Consider the following 25,783-nt stretch of genomic DNA (forward strand, 5'->3'; position numbering starts at 1 on the left):
GTGGTTTTCTCTGTTTCACCACAAGGTTGTGCATTTCTAAGGCAGTAACCATAGAAAAGGGGGTAAGACTACCTCATGGTAGGATCATGGTAGCACAGCACTGGGAGAGGAGGTTTTGGACCCATGGCTGCTTGCTTATGGGGTGCCACAGGGCTCCATCCTCTCCCCGATGCTATTTAACATCTATGTGAAGCCGCTGGGGGCTATCATCTGGAGGTTTGGGGTGCGGTGTCACCAATATGTGGATGATACGCAGCTCTACCTCTCATTCAAATCTTCACCAAGGTTGGCTGTAGAATCCATGTCCAAATGTCTGGAGATGGTGAGTGGCTGGATGGGGAGGAATAGCTGAAGCTGAACCCCGGCAAGACTTTTGGTGGGAGACAAGAGGAGGTTGGGGGATGTCGACCTGGTGTTGAAGGGGGTACAGCTACCCTTCAAAGACCAGGTCCGTAGGCCGGGGGTCATTTCAGACTCCCAGCTGCCCATGGAGGCTCAGGTGTCAGCAGTGAGCCGGACAGCGCTGTATCAACCCCATCTGACACAGCGGCTGCGCCCCTTCCTTCCTGACCATCTGCTCCCAGCGGTAGTGTATGCCCTGGTTTTTCGTTTAGACTGCCGTAATGTGCTCTATGCAGGGTTATCCTTCAAGATGGTTCAGAAGCTGCAGCTGGTGCAGAACGCGGTGGCTCGCCTGATTAAAGGCAGCGCCAGCGCGATCACTCCAGTGCTGAAGGAGTTGCACTGGTTACCAGTTGTTTTCCGGGCCAAATTCAAGGTGTTGGTTTTGACCTTTAAAACCCTATATGGTTCCAGCCCAGCCTATCTTAAGGAGCGCCTCCAGCAACACCAGACAGGCTGCTCAACAAGATCGGCCTCAGATGGCCTTCTCTCTGTCCCATCAGCCAGGACAGCTAGACTGGTGGGGACAAGGGTGAGGGCCTTCTCTGTGGTGGCCCCCACTCTGTGGAACTCCCTCCCTAGGGAACTCCACCATGCCCCCTCTTTAATGAGCTTCCACCACACATTAAAAACATTCAGACAGGCATTTGGGGTGGGTTAAGGTATTTTTAGAAATATGTTTTTAATGTAGAATTGTATTGTTTTAAACTGTTTCTATTATTGTACATCGCCCAGAGTGGCTGGGTGACCAGCCAGATGGGCGATTAATAAATTTAATAAATAAAATAAATAAATCTGTGTGTGTGTGTTTGTGTGTGTGTGTACGGGCTGATGCTCATGCCAACACAAGTTGATTCATTCTTTGTTCTTAATGCACCAAACCAGTCCCCATTAATAAATTGTTTATGCTCCATTTATTTTTAATTACAAGCTGAGAAGTTGCCAAGTTTGGACCGAAATTGAAATCTTCATAAAACTGATTCAATGCACCCTAATTTATTGTTTTTAAGTGAATCTGTGTGAATTGGCCCCGTCTAGAAGTAGTGAATCTCAAATGAAGGACTGGAAATCTTGATGCAGGGATTGACAGGGAGCCTGCCTAGGCAGTGATTCATCAGAAAAGGTAACCAAGGACAAAAAGAGGAAATATTCTTATCCTTTGTGCTGGGTTCTTGGCCAGCTGCGGAAGGGGGTGGGGTTCCTGCACTCTTCATAGCTGCAGCGTAAGTCGTCACCTGATAAAATTCCCTCTTCTACGCAATTATTAAATATGCAAAAGCCCTGTCCCTCATAGCTCTTGCCACCCTAGTCTTTGCCACCATGGCACCCTTTTCACCAGGCCTTGTGACTGTGCTATCGATCTTGCTCCTCCCTTTGTCCTTCAGTTTGGCTTTCTACATTTATAAGAGCCAGTGTGGTGCAGTGGTCAGAGTGCTGGACTGGGAGCCGGGAGATCTGGGTTCTAGTCCCTACCCGGCCATGGAAGCTCACTGGGTGACTTTGGGCCAGTCACAGACTCTCAGCCCAACCTACCTGACAGGGTTGTTGTGAGGATAAAACAGAGAGGAGGAGGAGAATGTACTCTGCCTTGGGTTCCTTAAGGAGGAAAAAAGGCAGGATCTAAATGTAATAAATAAATAATATAAGGAAAAACATCAGGAAAAACTTCCTGACTGTAAGAGCAATACGACAATGGAACCAATTACCTGGGGAGGTGGTGGGCTCTCCCACACTGGAGGTGTTCAAGACGAGGCTGGACAGCCATTTGTCAGGGATGCTCTGACTTGGATTCCTGCACTGAGCAGGGGGTTGGACTCGATGGCCTTGTAGGCCCCTTCCAACCCTACTATTCTATGATTCTATAAGCAGCACATCTTATACCTCAATCCTTCACCTTATAATAAAAATCATAACCCTTGAAAAGTTACAAAACTAATCCAGGTATTTGATGTGTGCATGTTTAAGGTATGTTGGTGGCTTATTACGGTCAATTCTATCACCAGTGCCCTGAATCAAGATCGTTTCCTATCCCATGGGAATGTAGGAAACGGTCTCAGCCAGTATTAGCGACACTGACTGGGAGGCAGGATTCTTTCCGAGCCCCACCTGGAGATGGCAGGGATTGAGCCTGGGACCTTCTGCATGCAAAGCAGGGGCTCCATCGATGGCTCTTTGTGTCATCATCAATGCTTGCAATTGGAGTGGTCCGTAATTCTTGCATTTCATTCCCCCCTAACCTCACTGCTAATTTTTCTTTTTCTTTACACCCATCTGCCAACTCAGGACAACATTCCACAGATCTGATGAAGTGAACTGTGATCCATGAAAGCGCATAATAAATTTATTTTATCACATTTGACTTTAAGGTGCCATATGATTGTTTTTTTCCACACCTGGCTGTAAATCTTCAGAACTCACTCAACACAAACACGCATGTTTCAAATGCAGCAAACACACTTTCAAATCGCTCTGATACACTTAAAGTGTTTGGTTTGCCTTTGTCCTGTGGTAACGGTGTTCTAGAATGGAGTCTGACACGCTCAGGCACCATTGCTTACCACTCTTCAAAAGAGCTACCAGTGTTTCCTTATTAAAGTGTTTTCTCTATTGCCCTTCACCCTTCACCCTCAGCATAGTGATTGGGTTGACTTTGCAAGAGGGTTTTAGAGAAGGATTAACAGGAAAGGAAACTTTTCAAGTTGCCAAACCATCATCTAAACAGGACACAAGAGCATTAGGATATTGTAGAAGTTGAGTGTATTCTTAATAAGGATATGCTAAAATTAAGAACTGAGAACGGACATTGAAAAACATTGGTTCCTTCCAACTGGCCATAGGAATGCACTGAAGTTCAGAATGGTAACTGGAATTCATTAAACTTAGAGTGATTGACAAACTGGGGATTTCCTCTGTAAGGTGTGATACAGCACTTGCTAAGAAGCTTTTGTAGTGTGGGGCTGGCTAGAATTATGAGCTGTGAGCCCCCCGTTCAAATTTCGCATGAGCCATCCGCTCCGAGTCCAGCGCTAGGGAAGCCACTGTTCCCTGAGCCTTGGTTTGTTAGCAGTGGACCTGGGCTGCACTCTCCCCCTGTGCCAATTGGCTCTGCCCTAGTATCTTCTTTCTTCTGCTAAACTTTTGAGCATTAAGCAGTTAGCTTGGGACAGGTAACCTGGTGCCTTCAAGATGTTTTGGACAACAATTCTCATAGTCCTATGCCCCCTATGCTTATGGGAGTTGCAGTCCAAAACACATGTCCCCCATCCTTGAGTTAATGATCATCTGATGGATTTGAATTTAATTTGATACACTACAATAATCCACACTGCCCAGCCTTTATGATAATTTTAAGTTTGAAAATATATGTGATTGGTCTCCTCATAAGGTAGACCTCAGTAGAGCAGAGAGGTGTCCCTATCACAGAGGATTCAAAAGCCTTTGCACTCCTTAGCATTTTTATAGCACTTCAAATATATTATTTTGTAATCCTTACAACTCTGGAAGGGAGCATTACTTGGTATGACTAGTGCTCCTGTCAAAATCCTGGTCACTCTATAGGAAATGGAATTGACCAGGGCAGCTGATGATTACACCCAAGTGCTCTCCCACTTGGCAGCCAAACTAGGTCCTTGATCATCCTTGGAGCCGAGGACAATGAAGCAAGTGAACATCGGCTGGAACACAAGTGAAAGACTCATGCTAGACCCAACCGAACCCTGGATAAAGCTCATTGTTAGAGCTACCACGTGGTGGTGAGGATGGCAAAGAAGTTCTTTTGCACCTCCACTGTGTCTTCACAATGTTGTCTAGCAGAGGCGTTTTAGGTGGTGAAGGGCTTATTACAATCTTGCCCTGAGAGGGAATTGGTCACACCCTCAACAGCTCTCTGTGTTAAAATTTGTATGACATTTTGAAGATAGAATTGATCATAGTCAGCATGACTTGGTTTCCTCTATTAGCATGGTTCCATTAAAGGAGTTATCCAGAGCACCATTGAATACGTTTCAACTTCAACAAGGGCTGCCTTTACACTAAAGAAAACCCCTGCAGTCCTGGAGCCTTTCCACGTTTATTGTGGGCTCCCAGACAGGGACCATGTGATTGCTGAGAGGGGAAGCTTTTAATTTTCAAGGTTCCATAGAACTCAGTGGAACAGTGCCATCTAGTGGCTGTTTTAATAGCTTAACAGTCTGACTTTAAAAGATAGTTCATTAGTTCCAGATGTTTTTGGAGCAAAATAACCAGGAAATACCTCTGGATGTGCCCTGGAGGTTAATGACGTCATGAAAAGGACCCGCAAACTTCTGTGAGTGAGCAATCTCAATAGCAGGATAAAAGTTCCGTATGAAGGAGCCCAAGGTGTTTGGTTGAATTCAATTGAGCAGTTGTGTGCTCAACCCTTGCCCATCTTGGCTTGTTACATCTAATAAGGAAGGGATGGCCAGTTGAGTTCAGAACACTAAATTCCTCCTTGACAGTACCAGGCTACTGAACAAACCTAACCTGGATCTAGAAGTGGAGAACAACTATATAAGAACATCCCCCTCTTAGGCAAGGTGCTCAAGTGCATGGTTGCTGGTCAACTCTAGAAATTCTCGGATAAAGCTGATTTTCTAGATCAATATGGCTTTAGGCCCATTTTGGGGATAGAAATTGTGTTGGTTGCCCTAGAATCATAGAATAGTAGGGTTGGAAGGGGCCTACAAGGCCATCGAGTCCAACCCCCTGCTCAAGGCAGGAATCCAAGTCAGAGCATCCCCGACAGATGGCTGTCCAGCCTCGTCTTGAACGCCTCCAGTGTGGGAGAGCCCACCACCTCCCTAGGTAACTGGTTTCATTGTCATATTGCTCTAATAGTCAGGAAGTTTTCCCTGATGTTCAGCCGGAATCTGGCTTCCTGTAACTTGAGCCCATTATTCCGTGTCCTGCACTCTGGGATGATCAAGAACAGATCCTGGCCGCCTTCTCTGTGACAACCTTTCAAGTACTTGAAGAGTGCTATCCTATCTCCCCTCAGTCTTCTCTTCTCAAGGCTAAACATGCCCAGTTCTTTCAGTCTCTCTTCATAGGGCTTTGTTTCCAGTCCCCTGATCATCTTTGTTGCCCTCCTCTGAACCCTCTCCAGTTTGTCTGCATCCTTCTGAAAGTGTGGTGCCCAGAACTGGACACAGTACTCCAGATGAGGCCTAACCAGTGCTGAGTAGAGGGGAACAAGTACTTCCTGGGATTTGGAAGCTATGCTTCTATTAATGCAGCCCCAAACAGCACTGGCCTTTTTTGCAGCCACATCACACGGTTGGCTCATCTTCAGCTTATGATCTACAATTCCAAGATCCTTCCTGCTTGTAGTGTTGTTGAGCTACACATCCCCCATCTTGTAACTGTGCATTTGATTTCTTTTTCCGAGGTGCAGAACTTGGCATTTATCCCGATTAAATATCATTCTGCTGTTTTCTGCCCAGCGCTCCAGTCTATCCAGATCACTTTGAATTTTGTTTCTGTCTTCCAAAGTATTAGCTATCCCGCCCCATTTTGTGTCATCTGCACATTTGATCAGCATTCCCTGCACCTCCTCCTCCAAGTCATTCATAAAAATGTGGAAGAGCACTGGGCCCAGACTGAGCCCTGCAGTACCCCATTCGTTACCTCTCCCCCGTTTGAGAAGGTCCCATTGATAAGCACTCTTTGAGTCCGATTCTGTAGCCAACTGTGGATCCACCGGATCGTTGTTTCATCTAGCCCACTTTGAGCTAGTTTGCTCATCAGGATATCATGGGGCACTTTGTCGAAAGCTTTGCTGAAGTCGAGATATATGATGTCCACAGCATTCCCACAGTCCACAAGGGAGGTTGGTTACCTGATCAAAAAGTGAGATCAGATTCGTCTGGCAGGACTTGTTCTTGACAAATTTATGTTAGCTTCAAGTCATCACTGCATTGTTCTCAAGGTGCTTCCAGATGGTTTGCTTTATCATCTGCTCCAGAATTTTCCCAGGGATGGATGTCTATAGTTCCCAGGTTCCTTTTTACCCTTTTTGAAGATAGGGACCACATTAGCCCTCCTCCAGTCATCTGGCACTTCTCCCGTCCTCCATGATTTCTCAAAGAGAATAGACGGTTCTGAGAGTTCGTCTGCCAGTTCCTTTATTACTGGATGCAATAATATTTAGGGTGCAGTTCATCTGGCCCTGGAGATGTGAAGTCATTCCAAGTAATTAGGTATTCCTTGACCATATGCCTATCAATCTCAAGCTGCAATCCTGCCCCTTCATAAGTAAATCCATAATTTACTTTGCCTTTGCCAGGGGGGTCACTTCTTTCAAGAGCAGAGTTACCAGCAAAACATATTGCATTAGACAATCATTAGCATGCACTTCTACTTATGTGGTTTCCACATAAATGTAAATTATGTGAATGTAAAAAAAAAGAATGCCATATGCAATATGTAGGGAAAACTACAACAGACCCAAGAACAAGATTTGGTAGCCACAAATCTACAATTCTTACCAAAAAGCTGGAGCAGCCTGTCGCAAGACATTTCAACTCTCCTGCACATAGGGCGCCATCACACAAGGCTATTATTGTGCACTCATGGTGGGTCACTCACAGAATTTCGTGGGTCCTTTTCATGATGTCGTCGACCTCCAAGGCACATCCAGTGGTATTTCCTGGTTATGGACATGCCATGGGCATGTCTACGCCAGCCTAAAATCCTGCATTTAAAATGGGGCTTTCTGCTTCCGTTTTAAATGCAGGATCACAACGACTCCCTTTTTCATGAGCTTCCTTCCCCCTCCCTTCCCCCTCCTTGTCCCCGTATCTGAGCCTTCCATTCTCTTTCATTGATCTTGCTCCTCTTCTTGCCGCTTATACTCTTTTCATGGAGGAAACTCCAGCGGAACACAATGGGGTAACCTGATAGCTCATTACCTACGATCTATTTAAACACAGAACAAAGGGCATTTAGTGCAGGAGACAACTTGAATGATCACGGCATCATGTAAAGAGCCCGCAAACGTCCGTGAAGAAGCAATCTCAACCACAGGATAAAAGCTCAGTGTCAAGGACCCCATGTTTAAAAGATCTGGAGATAATGAGCTAATAAAATATTCTGGACTTTCCTTACTGTGCATAGTCATCATTGTGCTATTAAAACAGCCACTATGCTCTTTCATTGAGGTCTATGGAACACTAAAAATTAAAAACTTCCCCTCTCAGCCGTCACATGGTCGCCGTCTGAAAGCCCGCAGTAAACGCAGAAAGGCTCCACAATGGGAGGGCTGTGGGTTTTTTCTTTAATGTAGGTTCTTTAATGTAGCCCACAGTCTCTCGGATTTACAGTTGCTTCTAGTAGAACAAACAAAAGCCACTAACAGGCTTGACAAAAAGGAAAATTTCTGGATCTTTAGACTGAAACTCTTAGTCCAAATGGCCTTAATCTGGAGGACAATTCGTAGTTATACCACTCATACCTCTCCTAAGAAACTTTCGTCTCCAGGCACTCCAAACTACTACTCCTGATCCGATTTAACAGCACAGCTACTGGAATGTGGCCCCCGAGACTGATCCAAAATTTGAATTCGGTCCTTGGGCCCAAAAGTGATTTGGGCCCCTAGTATAGGGGCCCATGCTTGGGCCCCTATACTAGACCAATAAACAAGTTGGATCTTGGGAAGTGCTGAATTCCATTGTGCATCACACTGCTGATGACCTCCTTGAAAGTGGCAAATGCCACTTCAACAGAGGCAAACATTTTAATGCCCCCCACCCATCCCCACCAACTTAGGAAAGGTGAGCTAGTATGGCCACAACCTAAGCCAGGGGTAGGTAAAGTGGTGCCATGGGAATCAATGCGCCCCGGACACATTTCTTAGCACCAGCCAAGGTGGCCTACTCCTCCCACTTAAAGAAACAAAACAAAAACATTTTCTTGCCGGCAATTGGGATTGCTGTGTGATAGGTTTTTCTTGGTGCTGAAAACTGTGGGTTCAAAGGAGTTGTTTAGGGTGTTGGGGCTCGAGTCTTTTGGCCATCTTATCATTTGCCATGCCTCCCATTGCAGCCATTTTGTGGTGGTGCCCAGGACAGTTTCTTAAATTGCTACATGTGGCCATGGTCCAAAAAGGTTGCCTACCTAAGCAATCAGATTTTTGCTTTAAAGGCCACACTGGGCTTTTTGTGATAAATAATAATAATAATAGTCATAGAATCATAGAATAGTAGGGTTGGAAGGGGCCTACAAGGCCATCGAGTCCAACCCCCTGCTCAATGCAGGAATCCAAGTCACAGCATCCCTGACAAATGGCTGTCCAGCCTCGTCTTAAAGGCCTCCAGTGTGGGAGAGCCCACCACCTCCCCAGGTAATTGGTTCCATTGCCGTATTGCTCTGACACTCAGGAAGTTTTTCCTGATGTTCAGCCGGAATCTGGCTTCCTGTAACTTGAGCCCATTATTCCGTGTCCTGCACTCTGGGGTGATCAAGAAGAGATCCTGGCCTTCTTCTCTGTGACAACCTTTCAAGTACTTGAAGAGTGCTATCATATCTCCCCTCAGTCTTCTCTTCTCAAGGCTAAACATGCCCAGTTCTTTCAGTCTCTCCCCATAGGGCTTTGTTTCCAGTCCCCTGATCATCTTTGTTGCCCTCCTTTGAACCCTCTCCAGCTTGTCTGCATCCTTCTTAAAGTGTGGTGCCCAGAACTGGACACAGTACTCCAGATGAGGCCTAACCAGTGCTGAGTAGAGGGGAACTAGTACTTCCCGGGATTTGGAAGCGATGCTTCTATTAATGCAGCCCAAAATAACATTTGCCTTTTTTGCAGCCACATCACATTGTTGGCTCATATTCAGCTTGTGATCGACGACAATTCCAAGATCCTTCTCGCTCGTAGTGTGGTTGAGCCACGTATCCCCCATCTTGTAACTGTGCATTTGGTTTCTTTTTCCTAGGTGCAGAACTTGGCATTTGTCCCTATTAAATGCCATTCTGTTGTTTTCTGCCCAGCACTCCAGTCTATCCAGATCACTTTGAATTTTGTTTCTGTCTTCCAAAGTATTAGCTATCCCTCCCAATTTTGTGTCATCTGCAAATTTGATCAGCATTCCCTGCACCTCCTCCTCCAAGTCATTAATAAAAATGTTGAAGAGCACTGGGCCCAGGACTGAGCCCTGCGGTACCCCACTTGCTACCTCTCCCCAGTTGGAGAAGTTCCCACTGATAAGCACTCTTTGAGTCCGATTCTGTAGCCAACTGTAGATCCACCGGATCGTTGTTTCATCTAGCCCACTTCGAGCAAGTTTGCTCATCAGGATATCATGGGGCACTTTGTCGAAAGCTTTGCTGAAGTCGAGGTATATGATGTCTACAGCATTCCCACGGTCTACAAGGGAGGTGACTTGATCAAAAAATGAGATCAGATTTGTCTGGCAGGACTTGTTTTTGACAAATCCATGTTGGATTAATAATGAAGTAATAATAATAATAGCAGCAGCAGATTCTCTCTGTTGTTGAGCTCCTAAAAAATTATCTTCAGGGCCAGAGACCATCTATAGGATCTGAAATATCAGCAGCTCCATACAATGAATATGAGCAGATGTGCCTGAAGCAATTCTAAAGTTCAGTCCAATTGATTTTGTTGTTGTTGCCCCATATTTGATTCTGGAATCTCCATTATAATACCAATTCCTAGTGCATCAGATGGAATTTCTCTGTACCCCAAAGTGGAAAATCTTAACCTTGTCACGGAAAGGACTGGGGTGGGGGTGGGGGATAGCTTTCCCTTTGTCCATGGGAGTAATCAACTATGTGCTCCATAATCCAAACTTCAAGAAAATCAAATTTTAGATCTGAATTACGTATGAATGTAAAAAAGGGGGGACCTTTACAAAAACACAATTTTTTTCTTTTAATATAAAAAGTATCCACTGTACAAATACAAAAAAATGTGCATAATAAAATGTACCATAATACTGTATATTCAGTGTAAACCTTTCAAGAAGAAAAACTGTTCAACAAATAAACCTGGGTCTTTTCCTGACCTGGAAGAAATACGAATACATGTTTTGGAAACATCAGGATGTGAACATAAATGCTTTCCCTTCCTGCCCATTTGGAGAGTGTCACTTGGCAGCTCAAAATATCCCTGAATTTAAACAAAGCTAAGTATTTATTTAACGTAAGTTTTTATTCAACAAGTGTGCTAGTTATCCAAAAGTGCAAGACAGTCAAACCCTGGTGGACGGCATCAAATCCACACAGAGGTTTTCCCATCCCCTGATTTGCTGCTGCTACTGCTCTTGTTTGAGCTGCCTTTGGGCTTCTTCTCCTTGGAACATGTAGGGTTATTCTGATTATTGTAGGCCTGGATGGCGAGATCTAAGCGTTCCTGAGCAACCTTGATTTCTCGCTGAAGGTTCTCCAACTCAGTTGGAATGTTCTCTTCATTGCTACCATATTGCTGTTCTTGTGCAATGTTGGCCTTGTTCTGTTTGTGGGCTATTTTGGCATTAGATAGTTCTGTGTACTGTATCTGGTCAGGCTTCACTGCAGTGTTGTAGCCCGGAGGAGCGGACGGTGTATTCCAAGTAAATGGGTAATTATAAGTCCCTGAATCCTCCAGCTCTTTCCACTTATTGTTCAGTGTGTCCTGGATGGTGCCAAATCCTAAGTGAAGCATTTCCCAGATGTTCAGAAGTAAACATAAACAACTCACACCATACATGATGAGCAGGAATATGGTTTTTTCAGTGGGCCTTGAAATGAAGCAATCTATTGTGTGTGGACATGGCTTCCTGCTACAAAGAAATTTGGGGCTGACTTCAAACCCATAGAGGAAGTACTGGCCAATGAGGAAACCGATTTCAAACGTAGTCCTGCTCAGGAGCTGCAGTACATAAATCTTCATGAGCCCGTTCTCTCGAATTCGCCTCCTGCCATCATGCTTCACTTTGGTTAGGGGTGGATTCTCCTTGTTCTCCCGCTCACTCTCTAGCTCAATTTCTGGGTACATCATTGGATCTTCCTCTTGGTCATCCTCTGCCTCTTCTAAGCCCCGATGTTGTTTCCACCGCATTGGGAAAGGCTTGCTTCGGAACTTCCTCTCTGTTTCTCCATGTTCCACCATCCGGGCAATTTTGTGAATGGCATAACCCAGGTACATCACTGAGGGAGTAGAGACTAGGATGATCTGAAAAATCCAAAACCGCACATGAGAGAGGGGGGCGAAAGCATCGTAGCAAACATTCTCACAACCTGGCTGTTCCGTGTTGCATGCAAATTTGCTCTGCTCATCATAATAGATCGACTCCCCTCCCACAGCAGTGAGAACAATGCGGAATACGACCAGTGCTGTGAGCCAGATCTTCCCCACAAACGTGGAGTGGTTGTGGATTTCCTCTAACAGGCGTGTCAAGAAACTCCAACTCATGGTGGTCAAAAACAGTTATCTAAGAATAAAGAAAAAAGTGGGGGGGGGGGAGAGAAGAGTGTGACTTTTAATATATGGATTTAAACAATGCAAGTATTTGTTAATCATCAGACTGAGGGAAATGTTAAAATACTTCTTAAAATCTGAACACTGTAAAGAAACAGGAAGTTTACCCTGTTGTGCTCTGAGTGAACGATGCAAATACATGTAAAAATAATTTTCTTGCTCCACCTAACATGTAACTACCAACATTTTACAGCTACGTGCCTCTGCTGTCAGCTGTTATCCTGAACTTGTCCAGGACAAAACATGCTTGAATAACGGAACTGTTTTTTCTCTAAAAATTCCCGCTACTATCAAAAGAGCACCAGGAAAAGCTATTACACCCCATGATAGAGGAAATGTCTGGTATTGCCAGTTGGTGCTTTGAAGCAAACTGCTGCTGTGCTTTATGTGTGTTTCATCTTGTATTATTAACATATATACAAATAAAGAAAAATGTGGATTTTTGTGTGTGATCAGATTTATTAACACAGGGCCAAAGTAGACAGGGCAATGGACGGAGGTCCGTGAGATCTATGTTCCATCTGTCAGCAGCTATATGAGGAGAGGCTGATCCATACTGAAAGAGTGATACCTGTGCTATTTTCCTGATGAAAATCCCATCCCCTGCTGAAGCTCCTATCTGCCCAGTGAGGGAAAACATACATGTACGTGCAAAGAGCTGGGAAGGAGCAGGGGTTTCCATCAGGAGAACAGCGCAGGAAGAAGGGTCAACCCACCCACCCTGCAATGTCACAGTTCCAATCAAGAGCAGTCCTGCCATGGCTATTTGTCAAAATGTATGGATCATGGATCTCCATTGTCTCATCTAGTTTGTCCTATAGACTGATAATATATGCAATTCTGTCTGTTTTTTCTTCCTCTCTTAGAAGAATACATACAGAGAGCATTATCCAAACAGATTCTGCATTCCAGTGGAATATATTTTAAATAAGAACTGCCTTGTTCAATTAGATCAAAGGTTCATCCAGTGCAATTTTTTTGTTTCCAACAGAGGCCAGCCAGATACCTTTCGGCACTCACAAGCAGGGTAAGAATACAATAGAGACCGATTTAAATCAAAGGGGATTTAAGTCACGTTTTAAATCACCAAGAAGGCTGATTCAAATCATGTTTCCAATTCTCTAATTCACATATTTCCTGAAAAAGCATGCATACTAATAGATTATTATAACAATTTTTAAATCCATATTTTTATTGATATTACCTAGCAGCATAATCTAAATTCTCTGATCAAGTAGCCCACATAACTTTTGCACTTACAGAATTTATATTTGTTTAGGGAAGCAACTGTGAAATTGGTGGGCTTTCTCTATACAAGGACCCTAAGCAAGATCACCTACTTGAAGACTAAGTTTCCAGAACATTCTAGAACAGCTGATAGGTACTGAGAAAAACAATATTCCTCCATGACGCTGGTTCAGACAGAGGTGAACAAGCACTGAGGTCATGTGCTTCCCACTTCCGTCCCCTCTTCATCACTTCTATTGTGATTAGTTTAAACCACAGTTTTCCACTACATCTGAACCAAGAAACTATGGTGTAATCCCAGTTTACTAACCTGGATATGAAACCAAGTCAGATCAGGGCCATGAGTTATTAAACTGAGATTGTCTGAACTGGTCCTAAATGTCCAAACTGTTTGATTAAACTGTTTAATTTATTATGCAAATTAAATATTATAATTTGCATAATAACGATACATTACCTATTCCATTGTGTTCATGACCTCAAAAGGCACATATTTAATTCAAGGAGTTTGACAGAGATGAGTGCAGACTTTGATATGTTCTGTTTCCATTACATTCAGATATAATGGAAGCAGATGTATAAACCAAATTATTTTTAAGGGACAGTTAATGGAACTGATTTTTTTTTTTTAAAGCATCCTATTTAACTAAAAAAAGATCCGATTCACATTTTTAAAAACCAATTTTTTATCATCAGTTTATTTATCGACCTTGGATAGGTCGATAAATGTGCCTTTCCTTGTTTGTCCTCAGCATCCAGAACTGTACCACTGCTCTGCCTTTAGCTATTATGGCCAGGACAAATAGTTGAGGGTGCAATCCTATGCATGTTTAGACAGAAAAAGTCTTACAACTCCCAGCATTCCCCAGTCAGCATGGGGCCTTTTCTCTGTCTCAACATGCATAGGATTGCACCCTAAGTGTGGCAACAGTTAGTGTGGTAGGCAGAATCTTGTATGTGGGAAGCCTGGTTTCAAATGGAGCTCACAGACACCCGGAGCCAGTGACACCCGGAGCCCTCTCTCAGGCATGCTGTAAAAATAAAATGAAGGGGGGGGGGGAGGATTTATGCTGTACCCTGAGCTCTGTGAAGTAAACTAGAAATATAATAAATAAGAGCTGTGAATTTGTCAGTCCTTTGAAAAAATGTTTAACATGTTTAACCCAATAGGAAAAACATTATGCTAGAATTAGCACACAGCACAATCCAAACAAGGACAAATACAAACTAATCTTCTCCCACCGTAGGTCCCTATCTTCCACAGATTCCTATTCCTTCAGAACTCATAGAAAGTCAAGCGACTTGTAAAAAAAAGGACAACATACAAGTCTGAAGAAGCCAGACTAAAATGCCTTATTAGGAGAAAGGTTATATTTGTGGAAGAAAACCCCTTCCAACTTCCAAGGCTATTTCAACAGTGGAACAAGCTGCCCAGGAAGACTCTGGAATCTCCTTCCCGTGGGGTTTCCCTACAAAGGTTTCATGTTCTCTTAACAACTTTAGCCACAAATGAGGCAAATCCCTTAAATACATTTTCCAGTATTTTCCTTATATAAAATCTACAACAGGGACACAAGATTTAGACTGGATTTCTTGTCCATGTTTTATCCTGAATTAGTTATATTCAAATCTGGCCACAAATAATGCAAGAGAGGCTCCATGACACTTTAGAAAAATGTGCGTGGGTGGTATGCATATCTTGTGTGAAAAGGGCCTAACAGCACAATCCTATACATGTCTACGCAAAGGAAGGCCCATTGAGTTCAATGGAGCTACTCCCACATAAAGATGTACAGGATTGTAGCCTTAGTCATTCAGAACAGGGAGAGCAAACAGGAGTTTGGCAGGGGAGTTGCAGTGGAAGGAGACAAAGGCAAAGCAGTGAGGGGGCTGGAGGAAGCCCAGGGGCTTTCCATTCTGAGTCGCTGTGTGCTCACCATGTGCTCCTGAGAGAGAGCCAACTGAAGGGGCGTGGCCTGAGTACTCCCAGCAGCTGTGTGGGTGGGGAGTTTCTGTCTGTCTCCTGTCTCCTACCTGAGCAGAGCAGAGGAAGTTGCTCCAGCTGGTCCAGGGGTTATACAAGCAAGCAAGCTCCCAGAGAGCGAGCGAACAGAGCGAGCGAACAGGGGGAGCAAACGGGTTCGGCAGGGGAGGTCAAGGGGAAGGCCCCTAGCAAACTTTGTTTTCAATTTCTTTTCTTGTAACACACAGAGTGCCAGTGGGACTCAGTTGTTAACCTCCAGTGAATAGAGGACAAAGCACAGGCTATCCCGGTACAATCAGAAAGCTAGAAACATAAAGGGAATAGAGGCTATGGAAGGACAAGACTCCCCAGTGGTGGTGACCTGCAACATCTGTGCCATGTCTGTTTTCTTGCCTGAGATCAACATGGCCTACACGTGCAACAAGTGCAAGTTGATCACGCTGCTGGAAGAAAAAGTAAGTGGACTGGAGCGGCAAGTGTCGACCCTCCGGGGAATAAGAGAACACGAAAAGTTCTTGGACAGAATGGTGGAACCATTCTTCAGCCCAAAAGAGCATTTGCCTTTTTTGCAGCCACATCACATGGTTGGCTCATATTCAACTTGTGGTCAACAACAATTCCAAGATCCTTCTCGCTTGTAGTGTTGTTGAGCCAAGTCTCACCCATCTTATATATTTGGTTTCTTTTTCCGAGGTGCAGAACTTGGCATTTATCCCTATTAAATTGCATTCTGTTGTTTTCTGCCCAGCGCTCCAGTCTACCAAGATCACTTTGAATGTTGTTTCTGTCTTCTAAGGTATTAGCTATCCCACCCAATCTGTCAATGTCCTAATTGTCATCTGCAAATTTGATCAGCATTCCCTGCACCTCCTCCTCCAAGTCATTAATACAAATGTGGAAGAGCACTGGGCCCAGGACTGAGCCCTGCGGTACCCCACTCGTTACCTCTCCCCAGTTTGAGAAGGTCCCATTGATAAGCACTCTTTGATTCTGTAGCCAACTGTGGATCCTAGTTTGTTCATCAGAAGATCATGGGGCACTTTGTCGAATGCTTTGCTGAAGTCAAGGTATATTATGTCCACAGCATTCCCACAGTCCACAAGGGAGGTTGGTTACCTGATCAAAAAATGAGATCAGATTCGTCTGGCAGGATTTGTTCTTGACAAATCCATGTTGGCTTTGAGTAATCACTGCATTGTATTCAAGGTGCTTCCAGATGGATTGCTTTATAATCGGCAATTTCACATGTACAATATGTAAATAGTAAAGGTTTGGTGGCTGATGTGTATTTGGAATGATTGACAAGTGAGTTGAGGTGGGGGTTTGGCAGAGTGTGGGCAAGAATGACAGTTTGGCAAGTAGAAGAAAGGGGAGTGGCTGAGTGAGAATGGAATGCAGTGTGATTGGATGAGAGCTCGTGCAGAAAAAGATGGGGTGATTGCTTCTGGGGAGTCAGGTAAGTCTGGGAGTAAGATAGATTGAGAACAGCTAGATAAGTCTGGGATTAGGCATTTTATGTCTTGGATTAGATTGGGAGATAAGAGTGTGAACATCTAGTGAGACAGTCTGTGGGTTAGAGAGTATGTCAAATAGTGTAAGAGAGGGTGTGAGAGGTTTTGAATACAGAACTAAAAGCAAGAGTTATATTGTGCAGTTTATAGTGTTGTCTTATTTTAACTGTCATTCCCGATATCCTTTCCTCACCCCAACCCAGTTTCTATTTCCAATCCTGTTGTACCAAATAAGCCTTCTTTGTTTTCAATGTTAAAAGGCAGTTTCCTTTTTTAGTTATTAAGAAGGGTTTCGTGGAATAGCCCCCATGTGCCGGCTGCTTGCTCTGTGCTACCAAAAAGGAAGAAAGCAGCTCTGAAAGGGTACTTGGTGACAGCAGTTGAGGGAGTGAAGCATCACAATACACCAGCAGAGACTGTGGGTGAGAGCCTAAAGGTGGCAGTGTGAGGGGAGACCCTGACCAAAGTGCCTGACCTGGTGACTAGAGGCGGGATCATGAGGTGGACAAAAAGGCCCCAGGTCCTTACAAGGTCCTCTTGTCAATCAGCAACTGGTTAAGAAGCAGAAAGCAGAGCGCAGGAATAAATGGTACATTCTCCCAATGGAGAGAAGTAAATAGTTGGGTCCCTCAGGGATCTGTATTAGGACCAATGCTTTTCAACCTGTTCATAAAAATTAGGAGTGAGCAGTGAAATGGCCAAGTTGGCGGATGGCACCAAATTTAGGGTGGTTTAAAAAAAGGGGATTGTGAAGAACTCCAAAAGGATCCCCAAACTGGGAGAATGGGCATCTAAATGGCAAATGCAGTTCAATGTAAGCAAGTGTAAAGTGATGTACGTTGGGGCAAAAAATCCCAACTTCAAGTATAGCCTGATGGGACCTGAGCTAATGGTGACTGACCAGGAAAGAAGATGTCAACCCAGTGTGCAGCTGCTGTAAAAAGGGCAAACTCCATGTTAGGCATAATTAGAAAAGGAATTGAGAATAAAACTGCCAATATCATACTGCCCCTATACAAAGTGTGACCTCACTTGGAATACTGTGTACAGTTCTGGTCACCACACCTAAAAAAAGCTATTGTAGAGCTGGAAAAAGTGCAGAAAAGGGCAACTAAAATGATCAAGGGGCTGGAGCAGCTCCCCTACGAGAGAAGGTTACAACAGCTGGGATTGTTTAGCTTGGAAAAAAGGAGCGTCTACAAATTATGTATGGTGTGGAGAATGTGGAAAGGGAGACATTTTTCTCCCTCTCTCAAAATAATAGAACGCAATGGGGTCATCCCATGAAGCTGATTGGTGGGAGAGTCAGGACAGGTAAAAGAAAATACTTCTTCACACAATGCATAGTTAAACTATGGAACTTGCTACCACAGGATGTAGTGATGGCCACCAATTTGGATGCCTTTAAAAGGGGGTTAGACAAATTCCTGGAGGAAAAGGCTATCAATGGCTACTAGTCTTCATGGCTAGCTGCTGCCTCCAGTACCAGAGGCAGTGAGCCTATGTACACCAGTTGCTGGAGAACATGGGTGGGAGGGTGCTGTTGCACTCATGCCCTGCTTGTGGGTCCCTGGTCGACAGCCGGTTGGCCACTGTGTTGGAATGCTGGACTAGATGGACCCTTGGTCTGATCCAGCATGGCTCTTCTTATGTTCTTAAGCCAACATATGCCAACTACAGTATCACTCCTTTATCAGCATCCATTCATTTAGATGCTCTGTGCTAGAGCAAATTTGGGGGCAGGTTTTTTTGCACATGTATTTTTATTGTATTTTCAAAACTTAATCCCTGCATACTTATTAGGAAGTAAGTTTCTGAATTCAGTGGGATTTCTACATAAAATTGTTTAGAAATAGATTGAACACTGGGTGACAAACTTATCCCAAATATCGATGGATGTGACAAATTCTAGTTCTGTAGCAAACTGCATTTCCAAATTATGTTTCAAGGCACATGGTATGCTGCAAGGGAACCGCTTGTATGCCCTCAGATTATACTCAACTACATAATCAGTATGTAGAAGAATAAGAATTGTCACTGTAGCTGATATTGATTTTAGGTAAATGTACTTTAAAGTTTGCCCAGCAACAGGAAGACCAAAAACACCTCTACCACTGGCTGATTTATGACATCAGGGTCAACTAGACGTAATGTGAAGCATTTGACGTCTCTCGGTTTTTTCTTCCAAATAAGAGTTGTGGGTAGGGGGAATCAGGACCAGAGCTGTGGCACAAAGAGGACTCCCTGCGCTCCCTGTGAAAAATCCCCCTCCCCACAAAGTTGCTCTTAGCCCAGGGGTGGGGGGGCTCAAAAGCTTTTCTTTCAAAGCTAATAGCAGCTTGCGGAAGGGGAGGGGATTTTAATTGTGGCCACAGCAGAGTGGAGTGATTTAAAAAATAACCTTCCCATGCACCGCAGTGGCTGGTGAAAGAAAAAACTGGACATATAAAGGCACATGTAATGTGCAGTTTGGCTTGCCATCTAGCTACTGTATTTCTGCCTACTTTTGATAGCTCTGCTGTGAACTGACAGGATTTCAAGCTTGGTCTTTTAGGTGGAAAGAAGATGGGATCTTCTATACTTTTCAAAACATTGGCTTTTCTGAGGCTTGAAAAAACACAGAAGCAGCATGAGGAAAACAAAGCAACAATTAGATTGGTGTACTTGTCCTATAAAAACTGAACAAAGAATAGCAATTCCAGAATAAACATCTTGTTTGGAAGCACCCCATGCCTTGAACACAGTCATCCACATTTACCTTCTGAGAAAGCCAAAATAATGTCCAGTTCACATTTAAAATTAAAAAATTAGAATTCTATATGAATAACTTTTCTAAACAACATCCTTCTATAACTGTGCTCTTACATGACAGCTGCGTGAGAATTCTGATATGTGCCTCTTTTTTCAAATATTTTCCAAATAACGAGTGATTCAATACGTGTCGTGCCCATCCCATGTGACATGCTGCAAGCAGATGAATTTTAAAAAGGCTACTAACGTCAGTGTTGATTTGAAGGTGCCTTCTCAAGAGGCTTCTTTTGGCAAGAAGCCTTTGCTCTGCCTGGGCATTTTAACAACACATGGCTGATCCCCCTCACATCCTTTCCCCAAGAGTTTAAAAGCACTTGTAAAATTATTAGACCTAAGATCTCTGTTCTGCACATAAATCAAGATGTCAAAATATTTGGGGTACGGATGGGCGGATTCCCTACCTGCCGGTCTGTGGGGAATCCGCCCGCGGGGGCAGGCGATCCATTCCTCCCCCCAGAATCCTCTTCAGCCCGCTCCGCGGCGATTCCGCAGAGCCGCCGGCCAGCTCCGAAGCGTCAGCGATATGGCAGCCATGCCGTATCACTGGCTGAGGGGTATTGACTGTGGATGCTAATGTCAATACCACTCAGGACGCCATTCAATACCAGGACGCCATTTACAGCGGTGATGGTCTTAGTTTAAGGTAAATGCAGCCGCTGCATTTAGCTTAAACTAAGACCTTTATGGCCGCAAATGGCGTCCTGGACGCCATTTGTGTCCGCAGTCAATCCCCTTCAGCCAACGATACGGCATATCGCTGGCGCTCCGGAGCCGGAGGATCCAGCAGAAGAGGATTCCGCAGGGAGGTGGAGGTAAGTGTTCCATTCCGCCACAGACTACGGGGGGCGGAATTCTCTGCCATCCCGAATTTGGGGAAAGAAAACAGGGGTGGGGAGAAGCAGCTATAGATCCATAGGAAGTTTCTGCAGCATCAAAAACACTAAGATGTCAACTTAGGGAGCAATCCTATGGCCGCTAGATAGCAGCTAGATGGCCATAGGATATTGTGTTATCCAGGAACTGACCTTCCCTCACTTCCACGCTGCCTCCGAGGCAGCCCTGTCCTCTGCACTTGCAAGAGGAGTGCAGAGCGGCCGAAAACAGGGCATTCCGGGATGGGGAGGGTGGAAATGCCTGTATGACACATCCAATGTGTCATAGAACAGCCTCCCCCCCCACTCCATCGTCCCGCAGCTAGACAGCTGCAATCAGCTGTCTAGCCAAAAATGCAGGGTAGGAGAAGTGGGGACGGAATGATCCCCTCTGTGCTTCTCCTGCCCCACTTTGGATAGGTGGTTGCCTCCGAGTTCAGAGGTGGCCGCCTATCTGAATAGGATTATGCCCTTAGTTGCCTTTTTTTTCAACAAATCCATCCACATATATTTTTAGAAAACAAAAATGTGTATGTTCTGCACTATTCAAGAGAATCGTTTCTATGCCCTGTAAAGCAGGGGTCCCCAACCCCCGGGCCACAGACAGGTACCGGTCCGTGGCCTGTTAGCTACCGGGCCGCAGCAGGGGTGTGGGAACCCCCCTTACCTTGGGTCCACGAGGGAGGGGGGAAGCAATCCGCCCTGCCCCCCCTGGAATCCTCACCAGCCCTGGCCAGCTCCACTCCGCGGCAAGTCTGCGGAGCTGCCAGCCAGCTCCAGATGCTGGCGGACTTCTGGCCGCTGGGATGTAAATGGCGTCCATGCGGACGCCATTTGCGTCCCTGTTCTTCAAGTAATAGGCTATGTAAATCTTTACGTAGCCGATTACTTGAAGAACACGGGCACAATTGGCGTCCGCATAGCGGCCAGAAGTCCGCCAGTGGCCGGAGCCGACCGGCAGCTCCGCGGGCTCGGACCAGAGCCAGACAGGGCCAGCGAGGATTCCAGGGGAGGGGAGGGGCGGATCGCCTCCCCCTCAGTAAGGTTCCCACACCCTTGCTGTGGTCCATGGAAAAATTCTTTTCCACGAGACCGGTCCCTGGTCCCAAAAAGGTTGGGGACCGCTGCTCTAAAGTACCAAGCAAACACACATGGTGCAACTGACCTTTGATGTAGGAACACTTCTATTATGGGTTGAGTTACCATAAAGGGACCGACATTCTCAGTCCTATGGATGAATCCTCTACACTGTCAGCTTTAATGTATGTGTCGGATCCTCCCTCAGTCCCAGGAGAGCAGACTCCTTATGAGTGGAAAATGCATGAAATTGTCCTTGGCCATGCCTGACGGAATCATGAACCACAGTTGTCTCAGCCACCACGGAGCGATCAAGATACAATTGGTACTCTCCTCTTTGCTCTTCACTATCACTCTTGGCAGCAGAGGAAACAGAGGAAAGAGATAAAAGAGGGTCCCGCTCCAGCGAAGGAAAAAAGGTGTCTCCCAACGACCAACGGCCCACTCCCACTCTCACACAGAACGTCTTGCACACCGCATTCGAGGGATTTGCAAACATGTCCACTGACGGGTGCCCCCACCATCAAAAGAGTCTGTTTAGGATGACTGGAGACCATTCCCATTCATGGGATGTTTGGAACGTATAACTGAGTCCACCAAAAAGTTGTCTGTTCCTGCGATGTGGATCACTGTGATGTGTATGCCCTTGGGGACAATGCAATAATAAATCTTAAGGGTGAGCCCCACCAGCTTGGATGAATGAGTGCTGCCTTGCTTGTGTCGAAGAACAGAAGCGTTGTCTGTTAGGATTTGAACATGCCTGCCCTTGAGATATGTTGCAAAATTCTATAAAGCCTTCCACACTGCAGTCTATAAAGCCTTCCACACTCCACAAAATTTATGTGAGCCCGAAGCTCCACTGGCAACCATCGACCTTGGATTTCCCAGTAGCAACGTATGGCTGTGAGAGCTGGACTATAAGGACGGCTGAGCGCCGAAGAATCAATGCTTTCAAACTGTGGTGCTGGAGAAGACTCTTACGAGTCCTCTGGACTGCAAGGAGGTCAAATCAGTCCATCCTAAAGGAAATCAACCCTGACTGCTCATTGAAAGGACAGATACTGAAGCTGAAGCTCAAATATTTTGGCCACCTAATGCGAAGAGAAAACTCTCTGGAAAAGACCCTGATGCTGGGAAAGACTGAAGGCAAAAGGAGAAGGGGATGGCAGAGGATGAGATGGCTAGATAGCATCACCGATGCAATGAATATGGACTTGAGCATGCTCCGGGAGAGAGCGCAGGACAGGAAGGCCTGGCGTGCTATGGTCCATGGGGTCACGAAGAGTCGGACACGACTGAATGACTGAACAACAACAACAATGAGCCCCCCACCCAGTTAGGGAGGCATCAGTGGTGGGGACCCAAGATGGTGAGGGCTGCAGAAAAGGAATGCCTCAATTGAGATTGCTGGGATTCATCCACCAGTGGACAGACTGAGCAGTGCAGTCCGGGATCGTAAAGCAGGTTCAACAAGCATTGGTATCATTGTGAAAAACCCAGATGAACCAGTTTTGTATGGGTTGCATTCTCAATCGTGCCCATTGTACTACAGACACTGTCGCTGCCATATGCCCCAACAGGCATTGGATGTCGTAGGCTGAAAGTTATCTGTCTTGGTGCAAGAGCGCTTGCCATTTGTACCAATTGGACTATATGGTCCCAATGGAGGTAAGCACGGCCCGTCATGACACCCAAGAGCGCCCCTATGAATTTTATAGATTGTGAAGGGAGCAGGCTCGATTTCTCCTCGTTGATGCAAAGTCCCAAAGTGTCAAGGAGATTCCGAACCAACACGATAGAACGATTCAAGGCTTCCTTGGAAGTGTTGATCAGGAGCCAGTCATCTAAATATGGGTAAACTTCGATGCCCTTGAGTTGGAGATACGCACAAACCACTGCTATGCATTTCGTGAATACACTTGGTGCCATCCCAAGTCCGAACAGTAGAACACAGTACTGAAACATATCTGGACCTACGGCAAAGCAAAGGAACCTCTCAAATGACTCTTCGACCCCTATGTGGAAATAAGCATCTTTGAGATCCACCCCTGTGAACCAAATACCTTTCCAAAGGAGGGGAAGAACTGTTGTAAGCATAGTCATCCCGAATGTTTTGGGTGTGATAAACTCATTCAATTTCCGTAGATCCAAAATGGGATGCAGTCTGCCATCCCTTTTTGTAACTGTGAAGTAATGGGAGAAAAAAAATGTTTTTCTGCTTGGGAGGAACACGTTGGATGGCTCCTTTCTGAAAGAGGGACTTCGTTTCTAGATGTAAAGTTACCGACAGCGGAGTCACTCGTACAGTTCCCACTGGGGGAAAGCTGTCGAATTCGATCTTGTATCCACGATGAACAATAGCTAACACCTATTGATCTGAGGTTATCGCACACCAATTGGGGAGGAAGAAAGAGAGATGATCATGAAACTGCAGGACAGGAAGGTGATAACCAACTTGAGCCGGGACAGTCAAAGACACCACCTAGAGGAATTGTTGGGTCTGGTACAGTTGTTGCGAAATCTAGCTACAGAGTACTGCTTCCTTTGCTGGTGCGGTTGGTATCAAGAAGTATGGTCTGCCGCTTGCTTCAAGTAGTATGAAGGCTGCTGCCCAAACGAGCGACGAGGTCTGTATGATTGTTGTTGTTGAGGTTGTCCAAATCCCATCTTTTTTGCCCTTGTTCTAGCCTTCTGTACGGAATCCATTTGGTCATCCATCTTAGAGTTAAACAGACCTTCTCCATCAAAAGATAAGTCTTCAATCCTAGAACAGGCATCAGGAGTTAATCCTGCGGACCAGAGCCATGCATGATGCCTTAGTGCAACTGCGCCCATGATTGACTTCGTGCTGCAATCCACCTGATGATGCGCAGTATTGATGTGTTGGTGTGAAAGTCCAACTGCTTTGGATTGGAACACCCTGGCCAATTCTCTCTGAATGTCCAGCAGGTAAGTGCATAGGGAATCCATCTTCTCCCACAAAAATAGTTGATGACGAGACATTGGCTTGGTAGTTAGCAACACGAAATCCCAGTGCCGCAGATGAGTAAATCTCTGTCCCATGAGGTCAGGTCTATGTCCTTCTTTATCCAATGGAGATGCATGAGATCACCGAGACCGGACCTGAGCTGACTCGACTATTATCGAATTGGGACATGGGTGTGAGAAAAGGAAGACGGCATCCTTTTCTTGCACTTTATACATCGACTCTAATCTCTTTGACATGGGAGTCATAGAAGATAGTGCGGACCAGGTTTGCTTCACTGTCTGAAGAAGAGTTGGCAAAACTGGGATCGCTACCAGTACCGAGGACTCAGAATACACCGCATCAAAGACTGGATCCTGGACTTTCTCTGTCAGCTGTTGTACCTCTACTCCCAAAGACTGCACCACTCATAAAACTTGTTCTGAAAAATGGCTCAAATCCTTCGAAGGGGAAACTCTATCCCGGGTACCCATGATATCATCTGGAGACGAAATAGATGGCGGGATGGAGGAACAAGAAGCAGAAGCAGATTGATAATCCACCACTGAGTCGTTAGATAACTCAGTCTGCTTCGTAGTCTTCACTTGTGCACTCTGCTCCTGCACAGGTGGGGCTGACAAGCCATGACTTGTAGGAGTGTGGTCCATGTTGACTCTAGCAAGTTGCAATGAAGTTGAACGTGGAGGCACTGGAGGTGGCTGCTGAGACATATCAGTATCTAAAGGATGTGGCATCGAAGCTGATGGGCGGGATCTGTATCGAGGAGAGGCTGTTCCTAAATATCTCACACTATTGTAGTATAGATCATAATCTCTTCTGAGCAACCAGTCATCACAGTGATACAACCTTGGAGGAGGCATACACCAGCCCAAGTATCGATCTCACTCCCGTTGCGGGGAGTTGCATCTGGAAAGGACTGGAGCCGAGAGAGAAATGCCCTGGAGCTTCCCTCTCGGCTCCTGTCCCATCCTGCTGACTCTGGCGCCACCATCGCTGCACACAATGGCAGCACATCGGGGCTCAATGATCAGGCGGCTTGTATACCCCAATAGATCGTCTTGTGCACCCCACTTTGGAGACAAGCGCAAGCCTGGAATGCAGGGGTGGGAGTGGGGAATTCCAACTGCACCACCAGAGCCAGATTATGAGGAGAGTGAAGATGAGTCCCCAATACTACAGCCTCCCCAGCTGTACTGACTCATTGGGGTGGAAGACATCTCAACCAGGACAAAAGTCGGATCCAGCCATCTGAGTGAGGTGAATGAAGAACGCTGCCTCGGATGACCTAAGACTGCCTTCTAAACAGTATGTACCTGTATCAGATGATGTAACCTTTGGAGGTGAGGGCAAAGGTGTGATGGCAAGCTGTGGCCATGTGGATTTTCAATTGTACTCCTGCCTGTG

The 25,783-nt window shown here is 45.4% G+C and overlaps 1 protein-coding gene across 9 annotated transcripts in view; it reads right to left on the reverse strand.

Annotated features, from left to right (window-relative positions):
- Nucleotides 1–10,280: 10,280 nt before the first annotated feature.
- Nucleotides 10,281–25,783, reverse strand: part of GJC1 (gap junction protein gamma 1) — a 57,666-nt gene continuing 42,163 nt past the window's right edge. For 8 of the 9 annotated variants that reach the window (XM_084804283.1, XM_084804284.1, XM_084804277.1 and 5 more), the window contains one exon: nt 10,281–11,843. In XM_084804283.1, coding sequence (XP_084660409.1) covers nt 10,643–11,824 — 1,182 coding nt within the window. In that variant the 5' untranslated portion in view covers nt 11,825–11,843 and the 3' untranslated portion in view covers nt 10,281–10,642. Of the gene's footprint in view, nt 11,844–19,137; nt 19,241–25,783 lie in introns of all 9 variants that reach the window. The other variant, XM_084804282.1, reaches the window with a different exon arrangement.

Source organism: Heloderma suspectum, chromosome 6 (genome assembly GCF_057233095.1).
Source record: "Heloderma suspectum isolate Gila_16-S chromosome 6, 16-S_ref, whole genome shotgun sequence".
Classification (NCBI taxonomy): domain Eukaryota; kingdom Metazoa; phylum Chordata; class Lepidosauria; order Squamata; family Helodermatidae; genus Heloderma; species Heloderma suspectum.